The sequence below is a fragment of the Aulonocara stuartgranti genome (genome assembly GCF_965226115.1).
Source record: "Aulonocara stuartgranti genome assembly, chromosome: 23".
NCBI lineage: Eukaryota > Metazoa > Chordata > Actinopteri > Cichliformes > Cichlidae > Aulonocara > Aulonocara stuartgranti.
In genome coordinates this window covers 12,514,104-12,531,203 of record NC_138958.1, presented here as the reverse complement: position 1 = coordinate 12,531,203, position 17,100 = coordinate 12,514,104, and the positions used below count along the sequence as shown (strand labels likewise).

At 41.7% G+C, this 17,100-nt stretch overlaps 1 protein-coding gene across 18 annotated transcripts in view; it reads right to left on the bottom strand.

Annotated features, from left to right (window-relative positions):
- The window catches only part of celf5a (cugbp, Elav-like family member 5a), a 194,749-nt gene that overhangs the window by 18,333 nt on the left and 159,316 nt on the right, over positions 1-17,100 (bottom strand). For 12 of the 18 annotated variants that reach the window (XM_082525565.1, XM_082525558.1, XM_082525572.1 and 9 more), the window contains 3 exons: positions 15,462-15,541; positions 7,360-7,506; positions 81-246 (listed from right to left, as the gene is read on the bottom strand). In XM_082525565.1, coding sequence (XP_082381691.1) covers positions 81-246; positions 7,360-7,506; positions 15,462-15,541 — 393 coding nt within the window. The remainder of the gene's footprint in view (positions 1-80; positions 247-7,359; positions 7,507-15,461; positions 15,542-17,100) is intronic. The other 6 variants (XM_082525560.1, XM_082525561.1, XM_082525563.1 and 3 more) reach the window with 2 other exon arrangements.

Genomic DNA, 17,100 nt, shown 5'->3' with positions numbered 1-17,100 from the left:
TACAGGCATGTTCCATTCACTGGTCTGGTACAAAGAAACAAGCATAAGCAAGAGGAAAGGGAATGAAACTGTTTGCTCACCCAGGGTTTGATGAAACTCACCCGACACCGGGGTCATGGGGGTGGGCGGGAGGCTGTTGATGTTGAGCGCCCCCATCTGGTGGATCTGTGTGGCGGGGAAAGCCACACTAGGCGTGAGGTAACCTCCGTGGCTTGCTGCCATGATGGCTGCCTGCTGCTGCATGAGCTAAAGAAGAGGGACACGGAGAGATGGGTGGAGGAAAGGATGGTCGGATGGGGCGTGTGAGACAGGAGGGAGCAGCAGGTAGAAGGGATGTAAGGAAGGTCAGGGGAGGACAGATGGTAATGAAAAATATAGTAAGTTTCAAAGTAGTCAAAAAATGACGGGAGAAGGAGAGCAAGAGAGAAACATAGCACGGGTAGAACAGAGGGGAGGGATGTATGTTGAGGTTGATGGATGGATAGTGCATGAAAAGTACAGAGAAAGTAGAGCAGAATAAAAGAAAGAGAAGAAAAAAGAAGCCTGTCAACCTATGTTTAGTGAATCTGTCTCTCCTCCCAGCTGGAAGCCTGTCACCAGCTGCAGAAACGATTTAATAGCTGTCTGTTGGGCTCACACAAATCAAGGCATTGACATGTGCACATTATCTCTGTACTCAGGGAACAGGCAAAGTTTGCAGAGTTGCAATGCTTTTTTCCCCCCTTACAATTGTCAAACTTCACAATACTGTTTGCTGTAGCTATAGAAATGCCACAGACGTCCCCTCCCCCTGCTCCTCGGACTCGTTCCTAATTTCTGTGATGTATTTGTGATGATGTATCCTGACATTCATCCATATTTTAAGTTTCTCTTGTTTTTTAATTCAGGCAGAAACCAGTAACAAAACGAAAGGCGGAATATATTTGGGATTGGGATTTCAGTAAATGACCAAAGTCTTTGCCACTGAAAAGTTATTCATTGCCGAAAATGTTGTTTGACTCTGTTTTCAGACTGTGACTCATCAAACGAATGTTTTAATGTCAGCTTAGCGAGCAACTCGGGTTTCAGACTATGTTAGTAATATACAGTCAGTTGGTTAATAGCAGTCAATTTTCACCCACTGGCCGATCCCACAAAGAGATCAAATCAATAGTCTTTCATTCGCTCTGCATTTCTGCTTAGCATGAAGTAAGAAGTGAGCGCTGAAGCTATTTTCCATCAAACGCAGAGTGCTTATTCATGTGCACAGGAAATGCTCACATGCACCGCTGCCTTGAAGTGCACCCACACATATACTCACCTGTTCACACAACATGCATGACAGAGAATATTTGAGCTTCTGTGCTTAACTTAAACTCTTCCTGTGCAAACCCCAAGCTGAATACTGAAATCAGAAGAAAATCCATCTTGGTACATTCATGTGTACAGTTTGTGAACCTGTGGGTTTATCTGGGGATTCAACAATCTTTTGCAGGCTGTGAAGCTTCCCATCAGACATGCAGAACTGTGCGGTATAGGAATACAAACGCAGCTGGACCAGCTTCTTGCCCTCGCCTCTGCATCTGTTTAATACTGCATAGCTTGTATCTCTTTGGAGAGCCACCGATGGCCATGGCCTGAGACTCGTATGAGCAGAAATCAAACTCCTCCGCCACTGGGACTAATGCTAATGATGACATTGTGAGACAGCGAAGGTATAGAATGTCACTCTGCTTGTATTTGCATGTGGACTCTGCAACGGAAAAGCCAATTATTTTCCCTTAGTGCCCCTGTCAGGTAACCTGAAAGCAGCTGTCCTGCTGTAGAATGCCCAGTGCTGGCATCTCATCCATTAACCACATGCCTTGCCATTGCTATCTATTAACGCCTTTTGTCATTTGCATAATTTTATCAGCATGACAAATGAGGATCATCCATTTCTTTCCAAATAAGATGAATTGAGGCTTTAAGAGGATATAGCTGAAAGAGCCTGAAATGGAACAAGAAACTAAACAAAAGCAGTGGCATAGAAACAAATAGGTCCAGAGGTTCTAGGGCTCACTTGCTTTGGCAATTTTGTGATTGCCCTCCTATTAGGACGTGAACAGGGTTGGACATCAGGAGGAAGAGTCTTACTGAAACACCACCTATTGTTTATTTATTTATTTATTTAGTCTTGAGGTACCAGGGACTTTGGGATGACTCTAATAAGCTTGAACCCATTGGCAGCCCTGTGACCTTGTACAACCTGCAGGTCCGGATGCTGTAATAACGCAGTGGAAGTAAATATTGGCATGCCCAGAATACTATCTTCTCTCCCAAGGCATGTTTTAGATAATGCAATCCTTCATGCCGGCCGTCAGATTGTCATGGATAGCAGCTCTCGAATTAATTGATGCTTCAGCAAATCAATTCATACCAGCAAATTGGAAACTGAAGCATGCAGTTATGTTGGAAAGCAGTGGTTATTACACTCTGGTCTTTAATAATAAATAAAATAAAGACCATAGTGGTTATGTTGACTGAAATTTTCAAAGTCATTCCATTTTATGTTTCATATGTCTAAGCTTTCCCCCTTCCTTTTGTGCAAAATTTCAAAGGCATTATATTCAAAAGCCATTCCTCTTCCTTTATTTATGCACTACCCAACAGATAGCAAATGTCTCTGGCAAAGAATGAGCACAACTGAGTCTTCATCATCATCAGACTCAACCTTTTCTTCCATTTTTCTTTTCCTCTCGGAAGAGGAAAGGAACAGGCGGACAGAAACAACGGGGACAAAAGAGAAACGTGCGAGATGAAAGGGAGCAAAGAAAGTTGCCCAGGCTCCAGCAACATTCATTTAGTGTCAGACATCTGCTTTTTTATTGCAACCTGATGGCATTACTCTCCCCTGGTGCTAGCAGGCAATCACCTCTTTATCACATGGCAATTATCTCTGTAGCGCTGCTCTGTGACTCGCTGACTCTCAGCACTGTCACATGTGACCCCTTATAGCCCAACCAGCCAGTGACGGAGCGAGAGGGGAGGAGAGAGAGGGGGTGAAATAGGTTGGAAAAAAAAAAAATAAGTGAGCGAGAGAGACAGTGGGTCAATGAGGATAACTAAAAGACTGAAGGATAAAACTCAAGGGCCTCATTTGTTACCGCCATGCTCGAAGGCTATATTTTCACAGAAAGATTATAATAGGTTCTTTCATCTCTGATGCACTTTGCTGTACCGTGCATGTGTGTGTGTCTAGACGCATGCAGGAGCTGTCCAAAGCCTGTCCTCACAGTGAAATCAGGCCACACACATGCTGGTGCATACGTGCGGGGGCAGTTTATAGTACAGCCAAATGATGCAGTAATCTGTAACCATCATTTCTCATGTGTGCCTTTTGAATGCGAGTCCCTCCAACAGGGGGAGATGTTTCCTAATGTGAGTTTATAGCCATCATTCTCCCTTCTGATCCACCCACACACTGTCACTATTAGCACCAAGTTAAACCATTTGCTTTCCTCTAGTTTAGCTATCTCACGCTCTGTCTAATGCATCTTTGAGGGAGGCAAGGCGGCCAAAGTGCTGGAGGAAACTTCTCACTTTAACTCAAACACAGAGGAACCAGGGAAAGCTGAAACGGCCAGCCTCACAAAGAGACGCCACTTAAGATGATGAGAGAAGAAAAGTGACTTTTGTCACATCTAACTGTGTGCCAATGTGATGTTTGTGTCGTGAAGGGGAAATACAAAAAGCAATAAAAGCTGGTTTTACCACTCGCATTCAGCGTTTCACGGGAGAACTATTATAACTCATCACTAACGCTGGACTGAAACATGGAATCTCACTCTCGTTTTCCTTTGCCTTGTGTTTTATAAAATCACCTTTTGCAAATAGGATGTCTCCTGTCAGAGCACACCGGTGTCTGTGTCGATCGTGAAAATGGCACATTTCTCATTTTTGGCATATGTTGTCAGTGTTGTACCCCCTCCAATTTGTGTTCAGAGGCCCCTCCTCCTCCTGGTTTGACTAAAATCCAATTTACTGGCTGTCAGCTCAACTCTATAATCCTATCCACTGCTGTAGTGGAGAGGTAGCTCTTTGAATTTCCCATTTACTGTATTTGCTGGTTATGACTATATATACGAGCTCTCCCAATGTCTGTATTCCATACCGTGCCACCTCTTCTTCTCTTGGCTAGTGTATATGGAGAGTAGGAAAACGCATAGCGTGTCTTTAGAGATAAACTCTTTTTTTTTCTGTCACTGCAGCTTTTTGGTCTTTGGGGAATATATGTAGTTTATCTTGCAGCAAAGAAACATTCATCGTATCGTTTCAGCACCCTCCTTGTGGCTACAGGCGAAGCAAGGCTGCACGCCGCGTGCATTTAGTCAACACCAGTAATGCAACTGTACTCATAACTGCTGCACACCTGCATGCAAGATAACTAATATTCCTCTTTATTCCACATTATTTCTTACCTAACAGACCCTACCAGTATTTAGATTCATTTAGTAAGGAAGATATGAAAATAAGCGCCTTGCTGATAATCCATTGCTGTCTGTTGCACACTCATTACTTTATCAAAAGCTGGAATGAGTTTATCTCCAAGGTTGGCCTGCCTCAGCGTTTCTAAACCAACTTTCTTTATTTTGGCAAAGTGATTATATGCTATTACATAGCATACATAATACAAAGGAGAATTTCACCTTCACTAACATCTTTCATGCTGTGTAATCTTTCTGTCAAGAAACCATATATGTGCAATTTCTCCTTTAGATTTAATGGTAATTGATTCTCTCTAATGCCAAAGTATCCCCCGTGCCCTTGTTACGTTCACTCCGAACTCAATTTCCTCGCATCATCCTGCTGTTTGTCGTATTATATGTATATATGAGGGGGGGTGGGGAGGGGAGTGAGAAAGAGCATTTACTGCGCACTGTGCGTGAGTGTGTATACTCTTGTGTGTGCCTGTATGAGTCGACACGGGTCTGTGCCACAGTAAATAAGAGTCATGGCCAACCTGTGCGGGCCACAATGGTCTCCCTGCAGACCGCTACTGCCTCCACCACCCCTTAAACATTTGCATTTCTCCACATTTTCTGGGAAAGGGCTGCATTTCATGAATGGTAATGAAGGTGGGAGTTTTACTGGAGAGAGCACAAGAGATGGCCTTGCAATTACTCGGGGATGGTCAATTTGCACATTTCACAGTGGGTCCCATGGCTGTGATATGAAAATGAGGGAAATGGATAAGCCCCCAAGACCCGGCTAACATCAACAATTAATCCTAGCATTTAGAAATTGGAAAAAATATTTAACTTTAACAACTAAGTAAGTACAGGAGAAGATGATTTTGCACTGCTCCTTCTTTGTAAATTATATTTTCCACAGATGATCGCGTGCATTTAGGCGATTAAAGCCCAGGTATTTATCACAGAGTCGGACAGAAAGCATTTCATCCAACCCAATTCAATTGATTTTAGTTTTCTTCAAGTAGTTAGTGTGTCTGTATGTGCATGCGGTGGCATATGCACTGAGGGGGTGCATGTGTGTGCTCTGCCTCAGCAGGAGAGAAGAAAGTTTGTGTGCAGATAAGTTGCCCATGGAATATTCTGAGTCAACTGTGTCCCCTGAAGCATCTCATGGGCCCAGAGGGAGGGACAGTGGGAGGGAGAGGGGAAGGGTAGAGAAGCAGTGTGATAGTGGGTAGAGGGGGCGATTGGTGAGAGGGGCTGCACAGGCTGTCTGAACTCATCAAAGAGCCGAGGGTCTGCTGTGTGCGTGTATGGTGCCATGCCCTGGGGGGTGGGTGGGTGGGGGGGCGGTGGTGGGAGGGCAGAGTGAAGCTGATGAAGGGGTTGGAGGGTACAAGCTAACCAAATGTGTGCGCGTCTACGTGCTGAGAGTGCTGAAATCCAGGCACTAATGGAATGGCAGTACTGTTTAAGAGTAGAAGAGCTGAAAGTGGTGTTGATGGCAGTGATGATAGTTTGCCAGGCTAATTTTCACCTACAACAATATCCGCTAAGTAAGGAAAAACAGGGAAAAAAGCAGCGAACAAAGAGTCTGCGTGCAGTGAATTCGCTCAAAGACGTTTCACTGCAACAGCGGAATCCTCATTTAATTATTTGCCTGTGTGACTGATGTAAATTCTAACACTTTGGTCAGTCATCATCCCAACATGGATTATTAAGTAAAAGATGTTAAAAAGCCTACGTTCAAACCACCAACATGTTTCCCTTTTTTAGAACTTTGATTTCAGAATTTTTGTAGATTTATACTGGAAAAAATGGAGTCCAAGCCACATTAAAATTACACTATTTTGTTATTCTGCCTTCATACCTAAAATCTAATTGTTTTAAATGAAATGAGTTATGATGATGGCACAAGGGTATAAATTCTCCAGATGTTGGCTCCAAATATAATATCTACCATCTGCAGCTTTCATTGGCTGTTGGAACAAATTCTTGAATTAAACACGATTTCACATATCTTCTGGCCACTTGGGGGCAGTGTAAACAACTGCCCCCAATACAGAAGATACTGCGAGCGCAGCACTTTAATATATTGCCTTTCAGGTTAATAAGTCAAAAATTAATTAGCTTTATGTCTGCTTGATAAAGAGTTAATGTCGCTTTGTATTAATCAAAAGCAGGATTTATGCTGAGCGTTTCCAGCCACCGATGAATGAGGCCCAATCGTAGTCACTCTGGTCTGCTGTTTACCACATTTCTGTCTTTTCAGCTGATAAATGTGCCACTATGCACGAGTTAAAAGCAAGTTAATTGCTAGGTTTTATCCAATGCCTGCTGTGGCTAAAAATGATAAAATAAGAGTTTTAAAGCAAAACAGTTCCACCATGAGGGGAACGACATAGTCGCTGGACATCTCATTGTGGTTGTTGATTTGTCGCTAGCAACTCCAGCTGCTTAGGTAACCCTGTAATATGTTTACTACCTCGTCAGATGGTGAAATACATCGTGGCTTGTTTTTGTTGATAGTCGCTTCAACTGCCTCGATATTGAGAAAAATTGAAGTTGGAGCCACTTGGACTCGCTGAATGCTACTGACTTTCTACGATTTCCAGTCGCCACATCGCTTATTCCTTGCCTACTCAAATGCAAATACATGCTTATGGTGATTAATGATAGTAGATAAAATATTTTTAACATTTTTCTTCCAGTGTTAGGTACAGTATATCAAATCCTTTAAAATGTCATTGTTTGAGAGTGAAGATGTGAAACATTGCCAGAATATGAAACTCACTGCTACTAAAATTTTAAGTATGTGTACTACAAAGTAATAAGATCCATTATCCATGCATAAAATGAAATATAATCTTATTGTTTCTCCCTTTAAAGTCTACTGTGTGTGCTACATATGCCTTTTCCAACTCACCGCATGTGCGTAAGAGCTGTAGGTGCTGAAGGGAAGGGCGATGGCTGGGTTAAAGATGCCAAACTGCCCAACCATCTGCTGCATACGTCTGATGGTGCGCTCCTTGTCTGTGTCGGCGAATTTGACCACCAAGCTAGAGGAAGCACCCTGAGTGAGTTAGAAGGAAAGAAAGAAAAAAAGGGAAGAAATCAGATGAGGGAACAAACAGCCACTTAACTGCATGTAGCCCTCACACTTACACTCAGCAAATGAATGTGGTACATACATATACGCAAAAGGCCTTGAGAAAATTTGCATTTATGATTAACTACACATTTAGAGACAGCTGTGAACCAACACTTAAAAAAAAAACTGCATTAAGAACGTTAGTGGTTATTATTTCAAATTTCTTAGTCTGCCATGTTCATTTGCAACAACAACTGCTGTTAACATCGATACCTAGTGAGCATCTCTAATTGTGTGTCAGAGATTTGCTTTTCATTACTGCAGAAAATTGTGGCTGGCATACATAAACATAAAACGGACAGCTGCGTTAAGAATAAAAATGTTCTATTTATTGAGTGAAAAGCTCAGATATGCAGACAGGATCAGCCTGCTTTCTTTCAGTCAGAGAGAGACATACACAAAGTCACTCAGGGCAAAGCCGACTCACTGTTTATATCATAAATAGTTTATATCCCTCATGCCCTTCCAGGCTTTTCCCTATCCGGTACGGTACATATATGTAACATCAGAGCTACTTTGTTAAGGTTAAAAGACCTGCAATGCACAGCAGTTCCTACTGGCCTGGGTAGAAGTGCTCTTCAAAGAAAATTCTTCTTTTCAGGGCGATTTCTCTCCTTCTGCCCAGCTTCCGTTTGAGTCTCCTCCTCGTTTCTGTGTCTTTGGCAATTCATTTCTATATCAAAACTATTACCCCTTTTTGCAGCCCAATAATGAAACCAGCAGGTGTGTCTGCCACACACCCTTCATTAAAGAATCTTCAAATGATTTAGCGCTACAGTTGACCTTTTGTGTGCTCCGCCTCTCCTCCCCTCTGCGCCCCCAAACAGGCCAATCGATCCACATAAAAGGCCGAAATATTACTCTGATCTGACAGTGTAGAAAGGTTGTGTGTCAGTCACGATAGGAGGCTCCCTGAAATTGATGCAAGATTGTCAATAGCAGTGGTGACTGGTAAAGCGCCTGGACTGGGTTATAGTTTTCAAACTTCTAAAGGCGGTAATGTTTTGGATCTGAGTCAAATATCGAAGAAGCTGTGTTGGACAACAGGTGCATAGTTACAAATGGCATCTGCATTAGCAGGTTATTATTGCATAATTAATTTGACTTTATTATGCTCTTTTCTGTGTGTTTTCCCTTACTGAGGTATCGCTCTAATAAAGATATCTACAGACAGCAAAAAACGGTCAAAGACAGGCATTGGACCTTTTCGACTGTAGCATATGGATTTTATGTTCTTCCTTTGCCTTTCTCCCCACATTTCTCAATATTCCCACAAGCCCTCTCCTCCAGGCTAACTCACTGGTTGAATTACAGGCTTGCAGTACTATATGTCAATGGTCAGTTGGTTAGTTGGCTGTGTGACTAAAAGACTGACTGTATAGCTAGTTGAGTGACAGTTAGCCAACTAGCCTGGCTAGCTGGTTGAACTACAGGCTTGCAGTACTATATGTCAATGGTCAGTTGGTTAGTCGGCTGTGTGACTAAAAGACTGACTGTATAGCAAGTTGAGTGACTGACTGACTGGCAGGCTAGTTGGCTAACAGACGAATTGAGCACTTACTGGCTCTGGCTAATGAGAAATTAGCTTGTGCAGTGCTAATGCAATTCTATCAGATGGGAATAAGACGCCTTGCATTCACTCTGACTCATATACGATTCTATAACAAATACAGAAACAAGAGATAGAAAAACACAATAAAAAAATTCTTAATGCTTCTCAATCTCTTAAGCAAAACCTCATATATTAACACTAAGCAGAGACACTTCAAGGTTGACAGTGACACAATTGCAAGTTTAGCGTTTGTTGTTGTCGAGCATTTTACTATCTGTACGATTAACCTTGCTATGAGGTTTAACTTTGGGAGTGTGCAGCAGAATACAGACAAGATGCTCTAGTATATATTGAATATTTTACCTCGCCTTCACAGTTAAAGAAGCTATTTAAGGTCGCTCTTTGGTAATGAGAACTATGAGCTTTTCCTCTGGTTAAGGAGATTAAGTTGGAACTTTGCAGTCAGCCCTTTGCCATCTAGAACTAAAGTGTCCCTTCTTGAGAAACAAAGTTTATTGGCCTGTCTTATTATACAAGGGCCTTGTGCCATTTGCTTTCATACGCTTGCATGTATGTCCCACTCGCTGCAAAGCTTTTTTTCAAGGTCTCTACACTGAGACTGCCCTCCCACTGTTTCTCCTAAGGACACGTAAATTTTATGGCTTGTCGGCTAAGCGTCCATTGCCACATTTGTTTATCTCAGAGGTTTTCCCATTTAGGCCTGTCAGGATATCAGCGAGCAGAATCTCCATTGCTATAAAGAGAAGAGGATGAAGTGTGAAGTGAAAGTCTCATTAAATTTTTAAGCTGCCAAGTGTGAGCAGAATCCCCCTGCCGGGTGTCTCCCAGCTGCCTAGAGAGCCACTGAAGAAGCGGGAGTTAAACAGGAAGGATAAAAAGCTACTACAGAGACTTAGAACCAAAAGGAAAGTCTGCCTCTTTATGGCTTCTTCTCGTTGCCAAGGATGGTTGTGTTGGTGTCTGCTCAAGCTGCACAAGCTGCAAACCCTCATGTGAATGAAGGAGATAAAGCCTCATACCTAGTGATATATATTTCATATTCTTTTAACTTTAATGCCTGCTTGCATTTGATAACTTAGAAGGAAGATTGGTTCTCTGTCCAGTACTGGGAGATACAGTCTGTGTCTTGGCTTCAAGTGTCTCACAGTGAAGACCTTTATGGTGTTCCTGTATTTTGGGGTCAGTCATGCTGTAACTTTGTTCGCACACCTATTAAGAAATACTTAAAAAATTTTACAACACTCCAAATCAACATAATACAGTCGGAATGTTTTTCACATTTATTTTAAGAAGCTCTGCCATGGTCCAGCAACCTGTCCACAACAGGATGTCAGGAGTTTGAAGGCAACAGCTTCTGTTTATATGTTGTTGTTTTTTTTTTCAAATTTAACTGCAAACTGTGAGCTGAAAAAAAGCAGATGGTGATAGTTTCACTCTCTCTGAGTCACTCTTTTACTTTCACTCTCATCATGTTTGGTCAGCAGGAAGCTCGAAGGATGTTGGTTTGGTGTAAGTTCTAATTATACTTGCAGTAACACAACTTGTTGTTGTCAACGCAGCAACATGTATGTTAAATGTGATTGCATTTCAGCTGCCTCCTGTCAGCTCCGCACCCTCGTGAGGAGGAAAGGAGAAACTGCTGTGACTGTAAATGACAGCAGATTTCAGCAGACTAATGACTCTCGCGCTGATCTGAAATAAGACAGGTGCACATAAGTTAGATTTTTCATACCAACAATTCAGAAAATTTATATTTATATATTCAGAATCTGCTGATGTTTCCTTATATGTAAAGTATAATTTAAAATTTCTTTCTCACAGTGAAGAAAACACACTAAACTTAAACACTGGTATCACATTGGTACTTGGTATTAACATATTTTCACAGCCAAAGCATCTCAGGATCAGAACATCCTAAGCCTCCTGTCCAGTGTTTTCAAACGCCGTGACAGGCTTCAGCTCGCTACAAACCATAATTCAGTGTGATGGAAAGATGGATATAAAAGAAAAGTGTATTAATGACACAAAACACTTTATTAATAGGAGTAAGTTATTCCGACTGTAAAAAGAAGAGTCTACGGAGAGCTTTAAATCTCTTTAATGCGAGTGCCAAAATCTGTCAAATTGCTAATTTTGTTACTCAGTTAGTCGCAGCAGGTCATTCAGTCATTCATTCAACTTTTCAATCATTTCAAGACAAAGGACCTCAACTTAGAGAAACTAAAGATCTGAAAAAATTTAATTAGTAACATTGAGTTACTAATTTAATATATGCAATCTTTTAACAAAACTCAAAGAATATTTCAAAATATGCATACTGACTTTATGTAATTTGATTACATGTACATTTTCTGTATAATCTTTCCTTTGTTTAGTTTTTATACAAGTAGAGTGGCAGTCTGTTACAGGGCCTCACCATTGGCACCAGTCACACTCATATTCACACCTATGGCTGATTTACAATCACCAGTTAACAGAATTTACGGCACTTTTAATAATATAGCGCCAAGTCATAATAACAGGTGCCTCAAGGCACTTATGTTGTTATGTAGATGCCCTACAATACTAAAGAGAACCACAGGAAACCCAAACCATCTCCTGTGAGCGGTCGGAGTGAAAGGAGGAAGACAGGACAGAGACACACTGTGAAAGAGAAGTGTAAAAACACAGTGAGTAAAAAAGGTGAATGAAGAAAAAACACTGGGAATCCCTCAGCAGCCTACACCTATGCAGCATAACTAAAGGAGGATTCAGGGTCACCTGATCCAGCCCTAACTATATTCTTTAGCAAAAAGGAAAGTTTTAAGCCTAATCTAGATAGTGTCTGTCTCCTGAATCCAGGAGAAGGGTCTAAAAGTTGAAGGCTCTGCCTCCCATTCTACTTTTAAATACTCTATGTAAGCCTGCAGTCTGAGAGCGAAGTGCTCCGTTGGGGTGATATGGTGCTATGAGATCTTTAAGATAAGATGGGGCCTGATTATTCAGGACCTTGTATGTGAGGAGCAGGATTTTAAATTTGATTCTGGATTTAACAGGGAGCCAGTGAAGGGAAGCCAATATAGGAGAAATATGCTCTCTCTTTCTAGTCTGTGTCAGTACCTTTGCTGCAGCTCAGTTAACCTAACATGGAGATCTTTGGACTGTAGGAGGAACCTGCAGAGAACACGAATGTCCAGGATCTCCGTAGTTTGTTCTAAATACACGGTGAAAGGCATTTCCTTCAGTCATGTTCAGAATTATACTAAAGCTGTATAGAGTACTCTTATATGATATAACTATTAATTTTTGGCATTTGCACGGAGTTACTCTATGGTTGTTTTTCCAGTGAGGCCAACCATTACACTACCCCAGCTAGCCATAGAAGGATAAATGGACTTCCTATTCAAGCTTAGCTCTTATAATAATGGATGACTGGGAACTTGTTTGGTTATTAGAATGTAAATTGAGTTGCTAGAAACAATACTGATTGAAATTAAAGACCTAACTTAAATAAAAGCAGAATGTTGTTTAGGGAGCAGCAACACAAAGATTAATCAACCCTGTGAAAGACTGACATTAACACTCCACATTTCATTGAGTACACAACAAGATTATTACTTATGCCAGTATTTATATGTATACCGCTGCATCGGCTGCCTCTTTCATTTCATTAAAAGACGTGCCTTATTGGGTATTAAATCCTGGCACTCGTAGCACTTGCATATGTACTCTGTTCTCTGTCTGAAGTAACTGACAAGATTCAGGAGATGGGGAATCACATTTAGATGAATTTTAAACTTCTTTTTTTCTTCTCTTGCACTCTCAATCATCTAGCTCTCTCTTCTAAGCAAGCGTTACCTCATTTGCTTTCTTTTGTTGTGCGCTTATCCTTCCATCATCCTGCTCTGCTGCTTATATCTCAGTTCCTGTGTCAGCTGAAACTGCCTCGAACTCAGCTGCTGCGCATACGGAGTGAAAAAAAAATCAGCATGGCTCTGCGGACCTGACCCACACCCCCGTCATCTCTGTGTAATTTTGTCCTGAGACTTTCTTCCTACATCACCCTGCTGAATTCCAGCAATTTGCTCTACAGCGCTAGAATTTAAATGTTTAATTGAGGCACTCGTGGCCTGAACTTTGGTGGTGCGTGCACACCAGCGATAGCAGCTGGTGATCAAGGGATGGTGGCAGAGTATACGGGAGAAGAGATATTTATGCTTGAATTATGATGGGTTAGAGTGTGATCGGCCGCTGATGCCGGATGGGTAGTTCCACATATGGAACAAATGCAAGTGTATGTACGCTCACAATGGACTTCTAAGCATGCAGCGGCCAGCACTCTTCGTGCAGTCTCTTGATGCAGATTTCCTTTTTCATTTCCAACTCACACACAGATTAATACATACAAAATGCCCACTCCTTCTCTACATGAATAACACAAATGTATTCAGCTCAAGTCCTCCGAGCTGGAAAATAAGATCAGTCAGGGAGCCTTTGACCCTAGTCCGTGGCTGGACGTGGATGTGGCAGTGAGCGGTATAGAACGAGTGTGCATGCATGTGCTCATGCAAATGTTTTACCCACAAAGTGCTTCTATTTGTAGATATTTATGCATGCGCACACATGCATTCGTGTACGTCTGTGTGCACACGCATAAAATCTAAGAAGCAAGTGTTCATGCTCTGGGGCGCTGGCGTTCATTTGCTGTAGTGTTAATATTCTGTGCGGTACACCTCAGCCACTGCTGCTATAGGTCTTTATTATTGTCATCTTTTTGACTGAAATATGAAGGAATGAGGGAATTGCTTGTTTGATTTGCCTGATAATAAATTCTCTGTCTCTTTGGCTGTCAGTGGCATTTATTTCTTTGTTTGATTTCTTCATTTTTAATCCACCTCAACATTTGGTAAATAAATGCTTTTTCATTCAGTTAACATGCTTGTACATGACTTCTTTTTGCAGTCGTGGCTCGACTGCAATCGAAACGATGTTAAATTAACACACAGGATGTGCGGCCCATGTTTTTTCCAGGATCTTTGCTACACTGACGGACACGCTGCTCTGAATAGAACTGTCCTGCTGAGGCATAATAGACCATCGGAGGTCCACTAATCTCAGCAAGGCAGGCGCACTGTGCCTGCTCCTCCAGCAGCCACAGGATATGAGATGCTGATCAGATTTCTATAATCAATTTACCAGAGCGGGAGGTATAAATCCTGTCCATTCACTCATTCTCTCTCTGCCCCCTCGCTCTCTGTCTCATTCTCCCTCTCTCTCCAAGTCTCCCCCCCTCATCCTTTCAGCACCCTGCTTATAGTTGGATGAATAATTCAGCAGCCAATGTGGTGAAAGGTGGAGTAAACAAGTCTATTGCCTAATATCCCGAGAGGCTGCCAAAGAGAGACGAGCGAGGGCAGAGAGGTAGCAGAGATAGGGGAATGGAGCAACACAGAAGGAGGGTATCTATGGAAAATGGACATCCAGAGTCTTTCCTCATGACCTGCAGTCATTTGCACTTAGATTGACTCAGAGGTTGTGCCAAAATGGCACAGGTGGCTTCAAGTGGTTCTCTCTGCTCCTCTCTCTCGAGCCACACACATTGGCAACCATTAATAATGAAATCATACAGTGAAACACAACACCTGTGAGATAGGGTGGGAGGGAGTTCACTGTCCCAGCCTTTCTGAGACGAGAGCTGCCGAAACAAAAACGAGGATGAAAGCAAAGTATACTTCAGGCTACTGTATAAAACAAGTCATGACTCTCTGTCCGCTCGCCGAATGTCATGGAGAATAACTCTATTCAGGTTTGAAGTGCAGAGTAAGTAGCTTTTATTTTGACACAATCAGGTATACAGGGACCCTGCTTAAACACGAGACACATACAAATGAGCAGTACAGCTTTTTGTGCTCGCAGTAAAGCTAGTGCGGAGAGAATTCAGAGGACACAGTGTGCTTACATAAGGAGCTAATGTAATCTCACACTGGGGTTCTATCCACTGATTATGCAAACAGAACTACTGATTGATGACTCATCCAAAATTCAATTATCACTCTAAACAGTTTTATCTGGAAATCAGATTAGGATTTTTTTCAAGTACCGTGTTAATTACAAAGACAGCAGAATATTTGTTTTTGGATCTTTTTTTAAAAATCTGCCATATTTATAAAGATGGATTCAGTTGATTCAAACGTCGAAGCTGAGAATTTAAAGCTCCATAGCAAGACACGTGGACTGCAGCTATTGAAGTGTTGTGGATGTTACAGATGCTTTGTGGCCTGAGTGGGTTTCTGTGCTTTTATATGAGGGAGACAGCTGTACTCACTGGCATAGTCTGGCTGCCGTGGAGCGCGCTGATTGCAGACTGAGCCTCGGTGTGTGTGGAGAACTTAACGAAGGCGCAACCTGGAAGAAAGAGCAGATGCACACCGCACACAGGTAAACACACACAAACATACAAAGAAGTACATTTACACATGTATATATTAATATAGAGAGAAATATATTGTATATCCTGTACAGTGTTCACTCAAGTGAGCCTTTAACAGTGTACAATATATTAATAAATTAATAATAATAATAGTTGAATTATATTTGACACCACAGAAATCGCTGTGCAGTGAGAGCCTCTCATTGCACAGCAGGCTGCCCAACTCCAGGCATTAGGCAGGCAGACAAGCAGGCAGAAGCTGCAGGCAAGAGATTGCACTGATGAAGCAGAAAAGCATGCTATTTAGCACCACATGCCTGTCTGTGCATATTAAACACGAGCTAAACTGGCTAAACTTAACTAGCAAACCATCTAGGTTCTCAGAACAATTAATTGTTTCTACGACAAGATGTTCTGATCACTTCCTCTGATTTGAACAAGGCCCGAAACAATCAAACCTCTTTGCTGTACTGTCCTTAAAGAACTATGATTTTCTCTCTTTAGGGTCTGGCTATGATACCTTTTTCTTTCAAAATCAACCAAGAAAGTACCCTTAGTAGAAATGATTGAAGGGGCAGAAACTAAAAGATGCATCACCATCTAATTCAAGACAAAAGAAAATGCATTCTCTGTGAAACTTGCAGTAACTGTCCAGCCGACTGCTCATGCAGGTCTCTGAGCTCAGTTTATTAAAATGTGAGAAAGCTAGAGCGAATAAAGATGCCCAGCGACTGACACAGAAACACATGTGGACTAAATCTGGGTCTGTTGTCTGAGCTAGCAGGACTATCCACTGAGCCACCGTGTCCTTTTATAATTACACCCCATTTCACCTAATTTCATTTTTTCATGTTAAGTTTCCTTTTTTAAAATTATTTAATCTGTCATACTGTCAGTCTCCTTATCATCTTCTCTGCTTGACCCAGTCACCCTGCCATTCTTCCTCTGTTAATGGGCTTACGCCTATGGACACCAGCCTATCACGATGCCCATTCAGCTGTCAAAGCACTGCCCCCCCTATTGAGATATGAATAGATCGGGGCTAGAGCTCGCGATGACCTGGACAAGGATTTTGCCACAGTAGTACAAACCATACATCAGTATAATTATGCATTTAACACTTCCTGCACCTTTTTAAATAAACTAAAAAAACTGAACGTGTGAAGCGGTGAGGAAGCATAAAATATTCTCTACATGTCATTTTGTATCACAGGACTTTGAGATGCAACATGGTGATGAATTTTTTTTCACTTGTTTAGATGTTTTTTATTTGATATGATATAATTATACTACTAGTACTGCTACTGCTACTACTACTAATAATAATTATTACTATAAAAAGACTTTCAAATGATACTCTCAGCCATTACCAGAAAAAAAGAATTGTGATGATGTAATAGAGGATAATGACTTGAGTGTTGACAGTTAACTTAGACGGAGCATAAATACTGCACAGCCACAAAGAAGAATGCAACTCGTTCCCATCCCCACAGTGGGGACACTTGAATCGTTTTGACATCCGTCTTTCTTTTCT